Below are 20,711 nucleotides of genomic sequence, written 5' to 3'. Positions count from 1 at the left end.
TTTATAAGATTGAAAACAACTAATTTGTTCCTTTTATGTGACTTTAATGTAAGCTTATGATATACATGAAGAATGTAAGATAAATGCAATATTCCTTTGCTGCCTCTTTCAATACTATCATACATTCATCTACTAACACAACACTGTAAAATATTATCATAAAACTCTACTCATACATTTGGAATTTTAAAAAAGTTTTTAAAATTGAAAAAAAAAATGTTTCACTCTTACATTACAGGTGAATGGAAATTAAAATTTTCCTCTCTTAATTTCAAAACAGATTTAAAGGACAGACCACCAAAAATCAAAACATTTGTATTATTTATTTTATGTAACGTATCTATCCAATAATGGTGACATATCGACTAGAACATGATCAGGTGAACTCAAATATTCATAACAAAAAATTATACAAATTACGTTTTAATGTGTTGTTTGTTTCCCCTCAATAAAGATAAATAAATAAATAGAAAATAAATATATTAATCATAAAAAGAACTAATATTAAATTAAGTTAAAATATTATAGATTCATATATAGAGACCAATTTTTTTGATTTGAGAAAAAAAGTTTTCATCATTACAGGACGGATATATATAGTTTTAGACAAGTTACTTTTCTCTTTTCATAGGCTTCGAACAATTATTTTTTTCTGATAAAATAAAATATCAGCTGTATAATCTCTGTTTATTTTAAATGGAATAATTCAGAATTCAGCTTCATAAAAGTTGTGAAGTCTCAGTGTTTTTGTAAATAAATGATGCCTGAACCAATCAAAGAGTTTATAACAGATTACAATAATGCAACTGACCAATCAGTGAATCTGTAACAGATTTACATTATGTAATACCACTTCTGAATTAATATTTATAGAAATAGAAACATTTCACCAGCAGATCTACATATCATGAACACAAATATATAAATTAATTTATGAAACTACTATTCTACCACATACTAATAACAAGATAAAACTCCATGCAAGATATAACCCTTAATGTTTTTCTCTCCATAAAATAAATGTTTTACCACAAAATTTGGGTGAATCTTTTATGAAGTTGTACTTGATAAACAGCACTGATAAACAATGGAATGTTAATTAAGTTGTATACAAATGGAAGCAGATACTGAATAAAAATTACAGCAATACATATCATGCACATGTTTACACAGCATAGTATGAAGAACACAAACTTAGTTGTCTTATTTCCTGAGACAGTATCATTAACATTAAGATACAATGTTTTTGTTCAATGATAATATTATATAATTATTAATTACTTTTTAAAGCTTAGATGGTTTTTAAAATTGTGACTTATATTTCTAATCATCTAATGTTCATGCATGATAAGACATTCAAGTGGTGTCAAGACCGTGAATATACCAAAATACAATTGTTCAAAAATAAACAAGTCAAATTTTTTTTAAAATGAAAAAAAAAACAAAACTTGTAGACTAGACAGTTTGTAAAAACATGTCTATGAGACTACACACAAGAGGGACTGTTTTATTTCAAAAAATAAAAAAATAATCATTAATGTTTAACCAAATTTACAGATAAACAGACAAGAGAATGGATTGAGATACAGACAGATCGATACCATAATTGCAGTATACAACATGAAAAAAAAATTCTGGACACTGAATTAATGATAATAACAAATTTGAACAAATGATGATATAGAATTTGGTTTACATGAACATTGTTGACATAGCCATTATTTTCTTTAAGATAAGGTTAATATTAAAACAGTTAAAAATTACACAAATAACACATAAAATAAATATTCGATGTCGGTGTTAAACTACCAGCATTTTAATAACTAATAAAACTGTCATTAAAAGCATTGTTCACATGGCGTCTTTAAAAGGGTTTCATGTCCTATTTTGTTACAAACCTGGGACTATTATACTAGTTCCAGTTCAAACTGCTTGCTGTTTACATAAATGATGAGCTTGAGTATTAGCATCATTGCAGATAAAGCTGTGAAACTAACTAAAAACAGTTTTCTATAAAATGTTCATAGATAAAATTGTTTAATCTAAATCTTCCTTTGTCTTGTCTAGTCACAGCCAGATATTTCATAGCAATTCTTCCAATCTGTCCATTATTGAGTGGTATTTGATATTCTGTTGAGCCCTGATCTCACCAGAACTAACAGTCTAGGTATATTTTAGCACTTTTGTATCACTGTACAGAACAGACTCCGCTAGATTTCTGGTCTTTCTTTGTTGTCTCCTCAGGTATGAAGCTCCTTCTCTTGGCAGCTGAAATATGCAGTTTTAAAGTCAATATCTTGTAAGACAAATTTGGATTTCTAAGATTAAGAATTATTATAATTATTAATGAATATCTTTGAACATATAAATTGACTTTGGTGTAATCAATATTTTTCAATAAGTATAATTAGCTTTTTTTGTGCCTTTTTCCTTTGATCTTTTTTGTGATAATTTTTCATATCATTCTACTTGAGATGGAAAATTATCGCTAGAAACTAAGGATGCATGTGGTGTTGCTAATGAAATTGACATGATATTGACAAAGTTGTCATAGGTAAAATAGCGATAAACAGATTATAATTGGTCATCTCAACTTGATTGCTTTTCTTGCTTTCACTGTACAGACTCAAGTGAGAAAAGCAATCTCTTTGAGATGATCAACAATAATCTATAATTCCATTGTTCAATTTTTATATGCATATCATGTTTTCAAAATGGTCAACACAATAAATTTGTATATACTGCAGCTGTGCTATTTGAGCATTCAAATTGCATTGACTGTATATTTATATGTCATATACAGTCCATGACCGTATATCACCTTGTTTATGACATTGACAATGGGTTTCCGCAGAGTTTTATTTATGACGTCAATAAAACATACAGGTTCACGGAAATTTTACGTCGTTCGCACCAAATAAAAAAATGATGATTTTTACCCTAAAAACTTCATTTAGAACACTTATAAGAGTTGCAGTATATAAAGTATAACCATACATTGTCACAAAATATCAATCGGTTATTTGTACTCGGCTCGAAACAGGTAGAAATGCTCAGCACAGCCTGGCTTTCTACCTGTTTCTAAGCCTGGTACAAATAACATTGATATTTCGAGACAATGTATGGTTATTCTATATATATGGTTTTAAAATAGACAGGAGAAAAAAATAATTTTCCTTTTTGCCGTTAAAGATCTTGTAAATTATATTTTTCAAAATGTCTAAGTATGATTAAATGCATAAACATTCTTCTCCAATTTATAAGACCTAAAAATCTTAAAACTGAACTTTTATTAATTGTGAAATAGGAATTAAACCATCTTTGCTAGCCACTAGTAAGGATCCACTCCCAAATGAAATAAAGTTTCAGATGACATTAAATACCTTCGACATAAACTTCTCTGTCAAACTGTCCTGCTGCCATTTGTATTCCATCCCTTCCAGCTTTCAGTATGACATCATATAATCCATACACTGGACGGTGGTCAGATTTCTTTACATTCATTACTGCATCATAGTGTGTACATGATATTCCATTCTTTTTCTTAGAATGAAATAAAACTCTGTCCTGAAAATATTAAGAACAATTAATTCATGTCGGTTCTTGATAAAGAAAGAATCAGATTATTATTTACAATCATCAAATGTAAACAGTGAATTTATTTCTTATTAAGTTAAATTAAGTAAAACCAGTGTACTAAGTTTCAAGTTGATTGGACTTCAGCTTCATCAAAAACCACCTTGACCAAAAACTTTAACCTGAAGCGGGACGAACAGACTCACGGATGAACAAATGGATGGACGAAAGGGAGGCACAGACCAGAAAACATAATGCCCCTCTACTATCGTAGGTGGATCATAAAAAACATTCTATATTATTAGCACATAATCGATAAAATATAGAAAACTCAATTTGTATGTAAAAAGTAAAATCCCTAAAATATAGAACTCAAAGAAAAATTTAAAATGGAAAGTCCCTTATTAAATGGCAAAGACAAGAGCTCAAACATATCAAACTAATGGATGACAACTGTCATATTCCTGACTTGGCAATGGCATTTTCTTATAAATTTAGAAAAAGGAAGATTAAACCTGGTTTTATAGCTAAGTAAAGATCTCACTTGCATGACAGTCTCACAAAATTCTATTATATTGAAAACAATGTGTGTACAAAATAAACAGACATAATAAGTTACCATTTTGCATCATACTGTAATTATCTCCCTTGCCTCTGCAAATATTTTCAAATCTTTTTATTGATTCTATTCATATAGAGTTAATTCCCTTGTCATAATATTTTTATCATGATCTAAATAATTTTATTGTTAAAAGCTGATGTATTATTTTAAGGATTAATTCGATTTGAAACTAAAATATATGTTCATTGGACATTATAATCTTAATTTGGGATATATATTAGATAGATCAATTAATAATTAATGTGTGCACTAAGTTTTAAGTTGGTGTGATTACAACTTCAAGGTGCCAAACAGGTTATCATATTCCCATGTTCAATGAACCATGATATTTGTCAAAACCCTGAATTTGGCATATATATTAACATCGTAATGAACAAAAATACTAGGTTTCAAGTTGATGTGGAAACAACTTCCAAGGTAAACCAAAACTTTAACCTGGTATCTCCACCTTCTATAGTACCCAGAGGATTATAATTTCTAATTAATCATACCAGAAGTTAACCTTGGGTTTATACTTACTGTATATGAAGGAATTCTAAGTTTTGCTGAGGTATCATAATTATCTGTCTCTAAATCAAATTTATAGGTAGGTTTAAAATTAATTCTCCCTTCTTGGTATCCTTGAAACACTTTTTCTGAAAGACACAAACAAATAACACCTTTAAAACCATATAAAACACTTTATTCAAAAAATATAATACAGTGACTAATCACACCTCTGCCACTACAATTTTATTAAAACAGCAAAATCTTTAAAAAATATTTTTAATAAACGACAAAAAATATTCTGTAACTAATGACTTGGGTTTTATTTTACAACAGGGCAATATGAAAATTCACATTGAATATTTTTATGTTTTTTGAGGTTCCCATTGATATCATTAAAATCTTTAACATAAAATATTTTTGAAGAATATTCCAAAATATTTGTAGTGCCATTTTATCACATATAAATCATAACATACCATATAATGAGGATGCATTTATTTTCATGAGTACCGAAATCCATGGAATGAGGTAAATTGTATTTCATAAATTTTTGCTGACTTTATCCAGCTTTCACAATGACTTAGTTTCCCCAAATTCTTACCTTGAAGTAAGCAGTTAAGTAATTCATCCGTGTGTAATAAATCTTCAAAGTTAGGATGATCTTGTTCAACAATGGCCTTGACAATGTCTTCTACTGTACGGCGACCTTTATCAATACGGAAATTCAAATCACCTAACCAAAACACACTGTCAAAATTTGCTGAAATATCACCTAAAATAGAAATGAATATCATCTTTGATTACTATTGTATGTTTATTAAATACTTTAGTTCTGAGAAAGTCTGTTTAACCGTGTCCGTTTTAATTTTCCACACACACTTAGGTAGCACTCCACAGTTAGGTGTGTAGTTTCGCATTTTGGCCCCTGTGGATTTTTTAAATATGAGAGCTAGTGTGCAATAGAATTCATTTTTGGATAGCTGAGTATTAAAATAGCCTTTGTATTGGGTTTATATGAACATCAAGGTTATGTAATGTATGTAATATAGGCTGTTTTCTGTATGACAGTCCGTATTTGCATGTCCATACCATACATTGGTCCGGCAATAATGGTAATGTTTTTTTCCAACTTTTTATCGCACGAACTTTGTGATTGGATTTTACGAAAAAATGAGGCGAAAGACACCCATTTTTTATTTGATCATTAGGAAGATTTAAGGAAACAGTTTCTAAAAAGGTATCACTCAAAGGCATTGAAATTCTAGTTTGATCCAAATTTTGGGGGGATATTTGACATGTTCACCCCCCTTTTTGCAATATTTTATGGTAAATAAATGCTGAATGTTGCCATGGATACACATTAAAGGAATTAATTTTCACCCTTTTAACTTTGGAAAATTGAATCTATGGAAGATACTGATTACATACATATGCACATGTACAACACAAACAGTTAGGTTAATGTATTAGAAATCCAGGAATAGGAGATGATAAAACATTTTGGGGCTCATTTTTAATCTTATTTTCTAACTGTGGAGTGCTACCTTATGTCACATGAAATTTTATGCCGTGCATGAATAAATCAACATATGGACCATGTCATTTAACGGTAGGTTTTCATTTGGATGAGGAAGTCAAATAGAACAGTGTGTGTTACTTTTTTTTGTATGGAAATCTGGTTTACTCACAAATTTGTCTTGTAAAAATCTAGGCATGTGCAGAGAAAATTTCACATGATACAATATTATTTTTCATTCAAAAGTCTGAAAGATACTGAGTTATTTTAACCACAACATTAAAATGAAAATACTTAAAAAAGTATTACCCAAAATGCATTCGATTCTAAAAGGTTTTATTTGAAATTGTTAGTTCATAATTTCATGGCCTCTTAGTTAATTTTATCATATGCATGTGTTTATATTTAATTTCAAAAACAGTTATTTTGATACTTTTCATACATGAAGTTTATCAAATTGTGATACAGATTTCTTTAAATCAATTTCTTAATAAAAGACAATACCAGTATACATGTACATTTGACAGTATTTACCTTGTTGAGTGGGATTCTTTGGAAGTTTTAGCGTAGAATTTATTCGTTGAAAGTCACTAACTCTATCTTTCAACTTTCCATCATCGGCTGAAAATATCAATATATATATTTGTATTTGTTAAGTTATAATGAGTATTTTTTTTTTGTGAGAGAATTTTTCACTCAAGTGCGTTTAAGTCACATGAACAGTATCCCAATAGCATTGATCTCATAACAATGTGGGTTTGTTCCTTTTTGCAATGTTTTAAAAGGTTGATATTTTTTGTGTACAAAAATATAAATCTGAACCATGCAAACTTTGTGTATTTATTTAATACTTTTATTGACTTTTTTATCCCAACATTTCTTATGTTTGAATATTGCCAGTAAAGGTTAGAAACCATTGCTATAAGAAACATAGGCATTATATAGGGACCAAAATTTGAAACAATGTTTTGTTCAATTTTTTCAACAAAAAAGAAGTATACTTCCAACCCATTTAACCTTCATAATCCAAGATGGAGGAACTATTTGCATCAACATTGCAAGCTTATTCTTTGTGTTTGATTCCCTAAATAATTTTGATGGTTTCATTCTTTAAGGAAAACCATAAATTTAAAAGTTCAACAATACTAAGACTTTTTTTGTAGCCTTAAAACAAATATCAATGAAAAAATAAGTATTCTACACAGGCCAATAAAATTGGAATCCATGAAAATAAATGAATCCACAGTTATGACTATTATTGCATAGCAACTTAATATTTCCCACAGAAAGTAACCAAAAGTTAGTATGCAATAAATTCCAATATTGCACTAATGCAATAAATCTTCAAAATTTATGATGTCAAAAAAAACAAAATCTTAGTTTAAACCAATTTTTACCTTCAAATATTGTATTGCTATACAATAAAAGGGTTATTGCATGAATATTGGGGAATATTGGGACAATATAATACAATTTTCATATTACAAATTTTGCATTTCTGTTAACAATACTCACAAGTAAAATGACAATTAAGAAAAACAAAGGAAGTTCCAAAAAATGAAAATGCTATAGCAACAGCTCCCTTGGTCTTCACCATGGTAACAGCCCTAGTTGTTACTTGATCTTCGTCCGGCACTGAAAAGACAAAAAAGAAATCCTGACATTGGTACACAAGAGAAACCATGACATTGATACATAAAAGAAACCATGACATTGATACATAGAAGAAACCATGACATTAATACATAAAAGAAACCATGACATTTGTACATAAAAGAAACCATGACACTAACAAAACTACTCATTTTCACCATCGTTAACATTTTTGTTGCAACTCTGCATCTTGCTATATACAAAATAAAAAAAAATATATTAGACTACACAAATGTGGTGGTGACACTTTAGTCAATATATATTTTAAAAGCAACCAACAATGTTTTTTCCGTGGTTTAAACACCAAAGAGACTACCGGTACTAAATTTTGCTAACATAATTGGTGTTAAATATTGTACATATGATAATATCAGACAGTTTAGTAGTGTGTCTTTTTATGTTGTAATATTACGCTACTGTCTCAGGTTAGGGTGAAGGTTTTCGCCTATTAAAATGTTTAAACCTGCTAAATTTCAATGTACCAGTCCTATTAAGTCAGGAACCTATTGTTCAGTGGTTGTCATCATAGGTGTGGTTCATAGGTGTTTCTTGCTTGTTATGAAGATTAACTGCTAAATTTTAATACATTTTTACTTGGTTGGAGAGTTTTCTCATTGGCACTCATGCCACATCTTCTTTTTAATTTGTTTGAGTCAGCAATAATATTTACTTTGTGTTAACAAATGTTTCATCTGACTGTTATAATAAAATGATGTAAGCAATGAGTGACAAATACAAGAGAATGGATGGATACAATTTTTTTCAAGGTTTCTAAATAAGCTTCTATATCCATTTCAATGCTTTGCACCAATAATGGTGTTAACAACTTCATAATCCTGAGAATCTTCGTACTATTCCAATTTTTGAAGTTTTCTTCTTAAAAATTTAAAAAACAGGGTGACAAATTTCAATTTCATGCCCAAATCGACATGTTTATCTACATGTATATAGCTTACCAGAACAAAACCAAATAAGATCTCTGCGTAAAAATATGGCAAGATGAAGGGCACCGTGGGTGGCAGAGTGGAATAAGACATGTGACATTCCTAATGTAGCCTGGATCTGAATCTCCCATTCCTTTCTAAAATAATAATAACAAAATAATTATTTTACCTTTTAGTCTTTTTCTGGTAATATCCATTTGACGTGGCCGGGTAATCATACATGTATCCCGTCATTATGTTATTGTGCATTGTTTTCATATTCTTGGCTTTCCTTTTTGCTTATGTGCTTTATCTATGTGCCTTTTTGTTTTCCTTGTTGACATATTTGTTTGTTTTTTAATTTAAACACAATGTTGATTGCTGTTCCCCTATTTTTGGCATTTTTACCTATGATGTCCGTTTGTTTTGTTCACACATCATTGTAAATATAATGTAATTTTATGCGACTGACATACAAGTGAGAGGTGCAGCAAGCTATAAAACCAGGTTTAATCCATCACTTTCTGCATAAGTAAATGTCTGTAACAAGTCAGGAATATGACAGCTGTTAAATATATGATATTATCACAATTCTATGAAACTTGCCTTTGATAGTTTCCTTTCTCAGCGAAGTTGAGTGATATTAAAAAATATAGCTAAAAAAAGGGGGCATGTGGCCTTGCTAATGAAATTGACGTCGTCATAGGTAATATAGCGATAAACAGATCATCTTTGGTAATCTCAATTTCTATTGCAAGAAAATCAATCTCGTTGAGATAAATCTATAAATGTCTTTTAAGAATTATGTTTCACTCTGAAAATTATGAAATACTTCCAGTTGTATAATGAATAGTTGGCTGGATAATGGAAATCAAAGGGATAAGAGTGTCATAAATGTATGGGTTTGAAACCATACCAATGCCATTAAATAATATATAATGTTAAGCTCATAAAACGTTCCTATTCTTTTAGAATTTAAACCCAATTGCTTTCATATGGATGTTACTTACTTATGCATACTATTTTCCTGAGTACCTATAACATACATGTCTTGTACATATTCACTAGCTTCTGGTAAAACAAAATCTTGTAAAGATGTACTGCATTCCTGTAATGTAAAATATGATATACGTAATCCTGGAACATATTTATGAGTTTCTGATTTGGTATAAACCAATAAACATACAGTGTACATTTATTGATATTGATATTAAATTGCTATACGATGATGACTAATGTACCCATGTTTTGACGGCAGCAGTCCTTTTGCGCCAATTACTGTTTTTCAGGGGTATCATTTGCGCCAAATTTTATTTTACAAATGTATCATTTGCGCCACTAATCGGAACACATTTGCGCCAATTTACCTGTACCCATTTCAATCAAAAGTATCATATGATCGGAGATATTTCACCATGATGATGAGCATCTGGAGAGAAATGACGTGAAATGCAGTAGACAGTCCATGTACAGAGACAGAAGAAAACTTATTGCTTTGCTGAATATTTTATACACGATATGCCAAAAGAGAAGAAAATATACGCGTCTGCTGATAATGTTTTACACACATACATTGATCATGACACAGTGATTTGCTCCCACCATCCGTATGGGCTGAAACTCTATATATACCGCAATATGTACTAGTAATGGAGCAGAAGCATTCCACGGAGAATTATTGTGAACTGTTTTATGCATTTCATCCTTCAATGATTGTCTTTTTGGACAATAAAGTGAAGTTACAAGCTACTACATACATTAAATTAGGAAGTACCCATGCAGCATCAGTAAGAAGAAAGAATGTTTCAGAAAAGGAAACATTTGCCATGTAAAATGCCAGTTCCAAGTCCGAATAAAGGTGGAGGGAAGTCATATTTCTTCTTATTGGCGCAATCATATGTTTTATTTCTGGCGCAAATGATACCATGTAATTTTAAAACTGGTGGCGCAAACGTAGCATTGGTGAAAAAAAGTTGTGGCGCAAAAGGACGCATTTTTGGCGCAAACAGATCTCTCCCGTTTTGACTATTTGTTTATTGTGTCTGTTTGTTTAGCGCATCAATGTAAATAAAAGGAATTTGATGAGACTGTCATTATAAAGTGAGAGGGTTAGCGCTATAGAACCAGGTTTAATCCACCATTTTCTACATTTGAAAATGCATGTACAAGTCAGGAATATGACAGCTCTCGTCCATTCGTTTTTGATGCGTTTTGTTATTTGATTTTGCCATGTGATTATGGACTTTCCAAATTGATTTTCCTCTAAGTTCAGTATTTTTGTGATTTTACTTTTTACATAATGTACAATGTATCTGTTGGGTTCTAAAAGTACTGTAAATTCAGAAATTATAGCGAGGTTTTTATTATTGCGAAAAATGCGACTGAGTTGTAAACGCAATAATTTAAACTCGCATTTTGAAATATTTTATATGAATTTAACAGGATTTTTCTTAAAATCGTAAAAAAAAAAATCGCATTTAAGTCTAAAATGACAAAATCGCAATAATAAATGAACGCAATAATTTCTGAATTTACAGTATAATAAGAATACAATTGCAGGATCTCCTTAGTTTCCTGCATAGCAAATAATGACAATACCTAAAGTTGAAAAATAAATTTCAAACCACAATATCTGAGATACAAATGTAGATGTATAAACACTGTTCATTTCTCTTTCAGATTGTAAAAAATGTTGTTTTTTTTATAAATTATACAGTACACATAATAATGATCATGTACCATAATCTTACCTTCAGTTCCCCCATATTCCAACATCCTACCCAAATCTTTAATCTTTTATCAGGAAAGTATCTTTCTAATTCTTCAGAACTCAGCAATACTGAAGATACTGAAGCATTGCCTCCTGTCCCACTCCTGAAATAAAACAATACTGTAATAAAACCATACTGTACAGAATTTGAAGTACATTGTGTAGTCAGTAATAATAAAGTCAAAGATATCTCCAGCAAGTCCAAAACCAGGCATAAGGGAGGATTCTTGGATTATACTTAATACTGTCAATGTCTGCTCATTTTAAATTGTTTGGGGTTTTTTCTTGTGGTTTTGGGTAGCTGCCACACTGACTCTTCCAATACATTGTACATGTATAACCATTTTTCTATATTGACACTAAAATATACACTCTTAATCAGATATACAAGTGTGCTCATCATCATACATATGTGTTTTTATTGTGTAAAATGAAACATAAAGTCTTACCATCTGGCACTGGAAGTTAGAATGGGATTCATTCTGGTCTGAATTTAAACAAGACACATAATTTCCACAACTAATTATGAATTATTCCTTTCACAGAACACAAGCATTTTCAACATTTAAGAATTACCGTAATCAATTTTCCTTATCCTGCATCTCATGGTGGAATCATATATTGTAACATTCTATGTTGAAGTCATGTCCATATTTTAATTTCATAAGATCAGTCTGGTTTTTAACCTTTGGTGTACATGTCCGGTGTTATGTTACCATGTCAAAGTGAAAAGATATATATTTCGAAAGCTCAACTTGTGTAAATTAAATCTGACACATACATGAAAAGAAAATTTACAAGTTAAAAAAAAATCTTTTCAAAATTGTAAAATTGATAACAAAAACATAAAAGAAGAATAGATATATCCAAATTAGTGATATATTGTGTCATTGATTTTATATTATGTCCACAGCATTTAGGTTTAAACCAACTAATTATAACTTTTTAAAAGCTTATCTTTAAGTCTTATCTTGAACCCATATATATATATTTAAATACAATACCTATATGGCTATATCATGTTTACTGTGAACTTTACCTGCCTTATTTATTGATTTTATGTACACATAACAGTACATGTATACTGCAGTATATATAATAACATAAATAATTTTGGTAGCAGTGCATTCTAAACAACTCTGATTTCAGGTTCTTTTATTCAACTCTCATCGTTACCACAAAAATTTTGACATATTTTTTATATTTGAACGACAAAAAAATAAGGGAAACCAGTCAATTTTATTTTACTCAAATTTTTATTTAAATAAAACTAGAGCCAAATTTTTTAAAAATCTATAAAAAAATCAAACTAAATATCACATTGAGTGAATAAAGGGCTGCACTTTAGCACATGATACGCCCATTGGTCTTTTAACTTGTCTTTTAATGAATATATATGATCAACTAGAAATAGTGTGAGCCCTGTCAAATACCCCCCCCCCAAATAATAAATAAAAATGCACAAAAAAATTGGCACTATATATTATAGTACAAACGTATGACATTCATGGAACCTATTTTTTACAAGAAATTTAACCTATTTTTTACAAGAAATTTAATGTTTTAAATTGAACTACAGATTTTACAATTTTATGTTTTCATCAGATTTTATTAAGTATTATTTGTTACATCAATAGATATAAACAATTCACCAAAGTTTCATGGACATTGGTGAAAGCCTTTTTGAGTTATTGTCCGAAGTGTTGAAAATCCCCCCTTTTTTATGAATAAAGCCCCATAAATCCAAAACTTAAAATCTGAAATTAAAAAAAACTGAAAGGGAGCTTACGTCAATAGATATAAACAGTTTCATGGAAATTGGTGAAAGTGTTTTTGAGTTATTGTCCGAAGTGTGGACGACGGACAGACGGACAACGGTATACCATAATAAGCCCCGTCCCGGGCGTATAAAAATGTACATACATGACATAACAACTCACCACAAATAAATAAAAACAAGAGGCTCTCAAAAGCCTGAATCGCTCACCTTAATTTTTTTGGTTAAATCTCTCATCAATGATTATTTTGGCTTTTCAATTTATTCAAATGTTCTTTGAATCGTCCTATTTTCTCCTATGTTCTATTTTAGCCATAGGAGCTATGTTTCTTGACATACAAGGAGATAAAATATAAAATTTATACTAGATACTCTGAAACTCATTTAGCCTAAGTTTGGCTGAAATTGATACAGCAGTTTCAAAGGAGAAGATTTTTTAAAGAAAGTCAACATGATGAACAAATTGTGAAAAAACAGTTTATCTGTACCTATAATAATATATATTCAAGATAATAACCAAAAACTGCAAAATTTCTTTAAAATCATCAATTCAGGGGCATTATACCTGAAAAAACAGTTACCCAATTAGGCTGAAAATTTCAGGACAGGTAGACCTTGACCTAATAAATACTTTAACTTCTGTCTTATTTGCTCTAAATGATATATATATTGAGATATAAGCCAAAAACTGCATTTTACCCTGTGTTCTATTTTTAGCCATGACGGCCATGTTTTTTGACGAAATAGAAATTAAACACAAACTTTATTTTATACACCCTACTGATCATTCAGTTCAAGTTTGGTTGAATTTGGTTGAGTAGTTTTAGAGGAGAAGATTTTTTAAAGTTAGCAAATATGATGAACAAATTGTGAAAAATTGTCATTAAAGGACAATAACCCCTTAAGAGGTCAATTGACAATTTTGGTCATATTAACTTATTTGTAGATCTTACTTTGCCGATCATTTTTGCTGTTAACAGTTTATCTTTATCTATAATAATATTCAAAATAATGACCAAAAACTGCAAAATTTCCTTAAAATTACCAATTAAGTGGCAGCAACCCAACAATTCATCTGAGAATTTCAGGGCTGATAGATCTTGACGTAATGAAATTTTTTCCCCCATGTCAGATTGCTCTAAATGCTTTCGTTTTGAGATATAAGCCAAAAACTGCATTTGACCCCTATGTTCTATTTTAAGTAACGGTGGCCATGTTTTTTGACGGATCAAAAATCGAAGCACAAACTTTGTGCAGGATAATCTAAGGAACAATCATGCTAAGTTTCATCCAAATCCATTCAGTAGTTTCAGAGGAGAAAATGTTTGAAAAATTGTTAACGACGACAGACGACGACGATGGACTCCAAGTGATGATAAAAGCTCACATTTCCTTTTAGGAAAGGTGAGCTAAAAAAAGGGAGAATGTCATGGCCACTGATGGTACCCCCTTTTGCATATCACATTATAAAGGGACATAACTACAGATTAGTAAAAGTGACGCAACAAAAAATGAAACTTGATCTGTGGTTGGTGCACAAGTTTTGTAACATTTACAAATTTTTGTATCTGGGGCAAACTAAACATAGAGAATTAAAACCAATTTTGCAATTGGGATATATGAATGGACAAGTGAACATGTAGGTTAACACTTAAAACATTCCCCTTCGCCTAGCAATGGGGGCATATAAAATCAACAGATTTCTAAATTTTTAAAAATGTACTTGAAACATGAATTATTTACCATGTTTACTAGCATCTGACTGCTGGCACTGAAGTTTATTAAAATTTGAGGAATGGAAGTAACTATTTGTTAGCAAAATGCCCTGTTTTGAACTGAAATTTTGTTACAAAAATGTCATAAAGATGCATGTATCCAGAGATAGTTCAAATTTACAGAGCACTATCTCAAACAAACAATAACATTATTACGGAATTAAATTAATAATTCATTGTTTTACCCGCAATTCTACAAATGTGAATGGAGTATTTGAGAAGAACACAGCACAGTGTTCTCCCCAGGCCCTTAAAGGACCACGGGCGCGCGATGTATAATTTTTTACCGCGGTGGTATCGTTCTTGCCGCGATGTATAATTTTTCTCCGTGGTGCTAAAGTTTTCGGTAAAAAAATCGTATTAAAATCGGTAAAGTTTCAGATAACTTCAACTTTCAGTGAGGGTTAAAATTTTACATGAAAATTGACCAGTTCTAACCAGTTTAATCCAGTATTGACAGGTAGATTGTTTACACCACGTGATCGATTTACCTGTTGAGGTTAACCTTGTTGATGATTTGATTAAATCGATGTACATGATTCTCTTGTGTTTTAATTAATTAAGAGATCATAATTTTAATATCAGACTTGTAATAGGGAACAAGCAGACATTTGTTAATGAACTCTATTACGCCAGTCTTTAGTCAAAATAATTTGTCTGTTAGAAATTAATTGTAGAGTTACTTCCCCTGATTTTGCTTATTACAAATAAATGCTCCTCACATATAATTTCTTGTTGAAAATTAAAATAAAGTATAAATTGAATGCAAAATTATATTAGAATGTTACATTAAGGATAAAAACTTTCTTAGAAAATACCAACAAAAATGTTTTGCAAATTATTTTAGAGAATCATACCTTTATTGATACACAGACATTTTATATTAAATTGGTAGTTTTTCCAATACAATAATGGTAGACAAACTTTAACCCTGAATGTAATAGAATCACTTTTACATGTGAACAAAGTACTTAAACTATAAAATAAATGTAAGAAATAAATAATAAGCATGAGAAAATAAATAATATTTTTTGATGCTAAAAGAAAGGAAATTAGTTTATAATTTACTGAAGGTTCTGTATAAAAAATTAATCTTGTTCAAAGTTCATTGTTATGGTCAAATTTAACATGGGGAATGTGTAGTGTAACTACAAGTATTGGGACAAAATGGCTTGATCAAAACATAAGAAGTGACTTTAGTTTAAAGACTAATTGTGCTTTCTTTTCTTTTTCAAAGATATTAAAGTATACAAACTGTTTTATTGATTTACTTTTTCTACCAATAATGTTCTGACCCAAAGTCTATATAACACAGTACCACAGTTAACGTTACAAAACAAAGGCAAAAAGGTCATGAAAAAAATAAGCGACGCAACGCGACACAAAATATTGTAAAATTCATTTCGTCACGCGTTACCCTGGTGCTATCCTAAAATCCTGGGGAGAACACTGCAGCATGTGCTTCTTTATGTAACATTAATACTTTAGAATAACCTACCTCGCTCTAGCTTCCTTTATAGATATAGGTGCAATGATAGCTGATGATGTAGATGAACGATTTGATACAGTGTCAAAGCTTGTTTTGTCTATTCTTTTAAAGGAAGCATCGGCTTTATACATTGTCCGTAATGATCTGGAAGATATATCACCAGGGAGCGGAGGTGGATGAGTCTTTGGTGAGACGGGAGGCAGTTTTCCAAATGTTAATGAATCATTATCATTCTGTAACACATGTTTGTAGTTTTCTGTAATTTGAGCAATGTCAACATCTGATCCCATCTTACTATCTCTGCCTGGACTCATTTGAACATCGTTTTGATATTTCAGGTCAGATTTAGAACCTGTTTTTGAGTCTTCTACAAAGACATCATCAGTAGACATTGTTTCAGCCATATCTTCCTGTTTTTTAGACTTAGAACTATTAGCTTCTTCCCCGGAAGAATGTGTCTCTCTGTTACGCTTTTCACCTTTTGATAAAAATTTAGAATGGCTCCTCCCAGATTTAGGTGTCTCTGGAGGTTTTGGCACAAATGGACTATTTTTCAAAGATTCAAGAGATCCTGAACGTTGATTAGCAACTTTTAAAGCTCTAAATCGTCTCACAGTTGCGTCTGATGGAGCCTTATTACTTATAATATCTTCATCATCTACTTTTTTATCTTTTTCATCACTATCTGTGTCTATGTCCATATAATTAGGAGGAGAGATATCTGATGCATCACTTGAAACCTTATAATTTCTTGGTTTAGGTAAAGGTGTTTTATCTAAAGAAGCAGTTTTTACTGACGAAGCATTATTATTAGTCTGATTATCTCCCTTTGGTGTTATAAGTAATGTTGAGTTATCTAGTTTATCTTTAACAGTTTCCTTTGTAGTATCAGTATTTAAATTTTGTAACAAATTGTCTTTTACTTCATCTTTTAATTGTGAAGGTTGATCTCCCTTTTTCAAATTAGAAATTTCAATATCTTTCTTATCTGCCCCTAATTTCAATTTATCTCCCTTTGTATCTAGGTTGATATTTTCAGCTTGAACATTTTTATCTGGCAATATTTTACTAGTGTTTGATCGTAATGATGCTGCTGATCCAAATTCACTCCCAGATTCTGATATTCTTCTTTTTTCAGTAAGTTTTGCAATAGCACTTTTCTTTTTTATTTTCTTTGATTTGCTGGCTGGAGGTTTTGTTTCTGTTTTCTCCTTTTCTATGACATCATGGCTTTCCATGGTACATTCTTTTTGCCATATCAACTTCTGGTAGCATTTGTCACAAACATCATCTAAAATACATTTTTTTTAAAGTTAAAATTTAGAACTGTTTATTCATACATTGTCATATAAATGTACATGTAGCTCATCAAATTTTAATTGTCTTGAATGTGCACGACATATTTGTCACTGGTCATTATCAAGCCAAACCAATATTTTGGCCAGGGTTTTTAATTCGTTGGTTTCAAGATCTGTTGAAACCTATTTTTCGATTTGCAGAATAAAAATAGACCTTTCATGCTTTTTTATGACTGCTGACACTAACAAATTACCTTATTCCTGAAATATAAATTCATTACAATGAGTTTAAATCCCTTTTTTTATAATTCTGTAAAATGTATCATCTCATAGTTGAAATGGACCTGTCCAAACGTGTAAGATGCCATTTATTAAAGTAATAGATATTCACAAACCAATTTAGAATTGTTATGTTCCATTGAGAATTAAAAAAAATCGTCAATTTGGATATATCAAAAACTGGAATGCATGACAAGTTGCAACGCATGAAACCTATATATTTGTCTTATATAAGTGGATGAGTCTATTGTGTTTTTGAAAAGCATATTTTCTTAAATGTTTTTGCAATTTTTTTTATTACTTCTCGTGTGTGAAGATCATTAGACATTATAAATGTTATTCACCAAGTTTCCTGAAATTGATAAAAAGCTACATGTACTTGGATCTGTTTTTTCTTTCTTTTTTAAATGATTTAATTTGTCTTTGTTTGTAAACATACATCAAGTAACCCCCGTTTGCTGAAATTGTTTGATGATAGCATGCATTTTATGTTTATAACAGCTTAGCAATAATATTTCATGGAACTAGAATTTAAGAAATGATGACAAAATAGCATACCAAACATAGTGTTAGTAAGTGGAAATACATTTTTCTGTCTAGAAAGATATTTTTTCACCTCTTTTATTTACACTACAGCTCAGGTGGATTTTGCTTTGTCCACCCGTCCACAGTGGGAGTGGGCACCGGGTGGGCAAAATTTCTAGCGTGTCCACTCTGCCCAACCATAGGAGTGGGCATGCAATTTCTTTTGTTAATAAAAAGACTGGCAAGTATGTATACAGTCAATTGATAAAAGGAGATACATGTAGGCATTTGTAATCACTATTTCTACAAAAAACGAAAATATAGCCAGGGTTGGCTGGTGGAAAAGCAAAATCCACCCGAGCTGTTGTGTACCTACCTGACTTTTTCATGTAAAAATCTGTAAACCAACAAATTAAAAAAAAAAACACTGGCCTCATCAATCAAAATTTAAGGACTTCTGTTCAATGGTCAGAATCTCAATATTAGTTAAAAAAAAGTATGTTTTTTTGGTTGTTTAGCTATAGAAATTGTCTATGGTCATGATGGTGCATTGAAGTTGTCTGTAAGTTTGTTTATTGGTTTATTTAGTTTTTTTACTTTTTGATTGACTGCTTATGATAACATCTGTATAAGACTGTGTTTTAATCAGTGTTCTTATAATTTATCTATGTCAGTTCAAACCATTTAGCATGTACACTGATTCACGTTCCCGGTTGAAAATTTCAGAAACTAAATTTTCAGCTCTCCCTTGACACCATTTGTGAGTATAGTCTTGAGAAAGGATAATAGTTCATAAGAAGGGGACAATAAATGACTGACCCGTGTTAAGAGAGAGCCATGTCTCTTGCACGTAAAAGACACCCTTGTAGATTTCAAAAAAGAGTACGCTAAAGCAATACATGGCAGTACTCGCACCCGCAAAGTGGAAAGCCAAAAAAAACTTGTTTCCCAATCCACTATAACTAAATATGTTTAAACTAAACTCCTGGAGTTATGATATCTGATGCAGCTCTTCTTTGCAGTTGTTCCAGGCTATTTATACAGGTATTTGCAAATGTGGTTGGATCCCAAACTCTGCAACAATATTCTCATTTTTGGTCTAAAATAGTTTGGTAAGCATTTTTTTTTATTAACTGTGTTAACAGTGTTTGCCTGATGAATGATAAAGATCAATTTGCTTTGGATGTTAGTGTTATAAATTATTGTACATATAATTATAGAACTTTCATTGTTCTATTTGCATGATTTGAGATAAGAAGAAAGCGAAATGCCTAGATATTTTAAATAATTTTATACTTTTTTTTTTTAATTGTCTGAGTTTATATGGGGACGAAGTCCCCAATTACGGTAGAAAAATTAATAAAAAAAAAAAAAAAAAAAGATGTGATTTATTTACTGTTCAGTGTTGATATTTTCAATGGGATTATGCTAATGTAAACTACCACTATCACCCATTCTCAGAGTATACGCCTCATATCTACTTACTTGTATTGACAGAAAAACTGTTACAGCAGTGATTATCAGTTTGTGCATATAAAAGTTGTGTGTGACATTTGGTTAACACATCCATGTTTACATTTCTAATTTCTTTACTTACTGCATATCAAATTCATGCATTATTGTAATATAACATAGATAGTGTATCATCTAAACAACTTAAGTTGTTATGCGGATGTATGATTAATGAAGAAACCACAGTTAATCATTTATTCTTGATTATTATTTACCCCGCATAAACCATAGCAACTGTATAAATTCAGAATCAGCATCTGAGATTTGTATATGCCTCTACATATTCTGAGTACTTGACAGAGAAAACGTTTATTGGCAGAGGATATAAGAGAGCTTATAATATCATATACAAGTTGCATTAATGTGATAAACACGGTTATTTACCGGCGTGTGTATTTGTTTATATCAGTAGCCACCATCTTGGAATGCAATTCATAGTGCGCAGCCTCAGTAATATTTGTAAGAAACTTGGAATCTCTGTTGCGTTTGCTGGTCAGGTAAATGTCC

At 30.7% G+C, this 20,711-nt stretch overlaps 1 protein-coding gene across 3 annotated transcripts; it reads right to left on the bottom strand.

The window, feature by feature from the left end:
• Positions 1 to 304: 304 nt before the first annotated feature.
• LOC134708267 (phosphatidylinositol polyphosphate 5-phosphatase type IV-like) lies at positions 305 to 20,694 on the bottom strand. 3 transcript variants are annotated; one of them, XM_063568685.1, is made up of 11 exons: positions 20,589 to 20,694; positions 16,600 to 17,881; positions 11,530 to 11,653; positions 9,790 to 9,887; positions 8,813 to 8,937; positions 7,719 to 7,838; positions 6,738 to 6,824; positions 5,289 to 5,459; positions 4,718 to 4,833; positions 3,384 to 3,567; positions 305 to 2,268 (listed from the first exon to the last, which is right to left on the bottom strand). In XM_063568685.1, the coding sequence occupies exons 2-11, from the start codon at positions 17,826 to 17,828 to the stop codon at positions 2,189 to 2,191; spliced, it is 2,334 nt and encodes a 777-aa protein (XP_063424755.1). In that variant the 5' UTR covers positions 17,829 to 17,881; positions 20,589 to 20,694; the 3' UTR covers positions 305 to 2,188. The 3 variants fall into 3 exon arrangements, with proteins under 3 accessions (XP_063424755.1, XP_063424754.1, XP_063424753.1); XM_063568684.1 differs by lacking the exon at positions 20,589 to 20,694 and adding an exon at positions 20,420 to 20,564; XM_063568683.1 differs by lacking the exon at positions 20,589 to 20,694 and adding an exon at positions 20,178 to 20,346.
• Positions 20,695 to 20,711: the final 17 nt, after the last annotated feature.

This window comes from Mytilus trossulus, chromosome 2, assembly GCF_036588685.1.
Source record: "Mytilus trossulus isolate FHL-02 chromosome 2, PNRI_Mtr1.1.1.hap1, whole genome shotgun sequence".
Lineage (NCBI taxonomy): Eukaryota > Metazoa > Mollusca > Bivalvia > Mytilida > Mytilidae > Mytilus > Mytilus trossulus.
This window is presented reverse-complemented; position numbering and strand designations above follow the sequence as displayed.

Excerpts from the sequence above, each read along its gene's own strand:
- LOC134708267 (XM_063568683.1), bottom strand. The coding sequence starts at position 20,262 with ATGGATGTGTTAACCAAATGTCACACACAACTTTTATATGCACAAACT. Across the intron at positions 9,888-11,529 it reads GGAATATGGGGGAACTGAAG|GAATGCAGTACATCTTTACA; the intron begins GTAAGATTATGG and ends TTTACATTACAG. Across the intron at positions 4,834-5,288 it reads ACTTAACTGCTTACTTCAAG|AAAAAGTGTTTCAAGGATAC; the intron begins GTAAGAATTTGG and ends TGTGTCTTTCAG.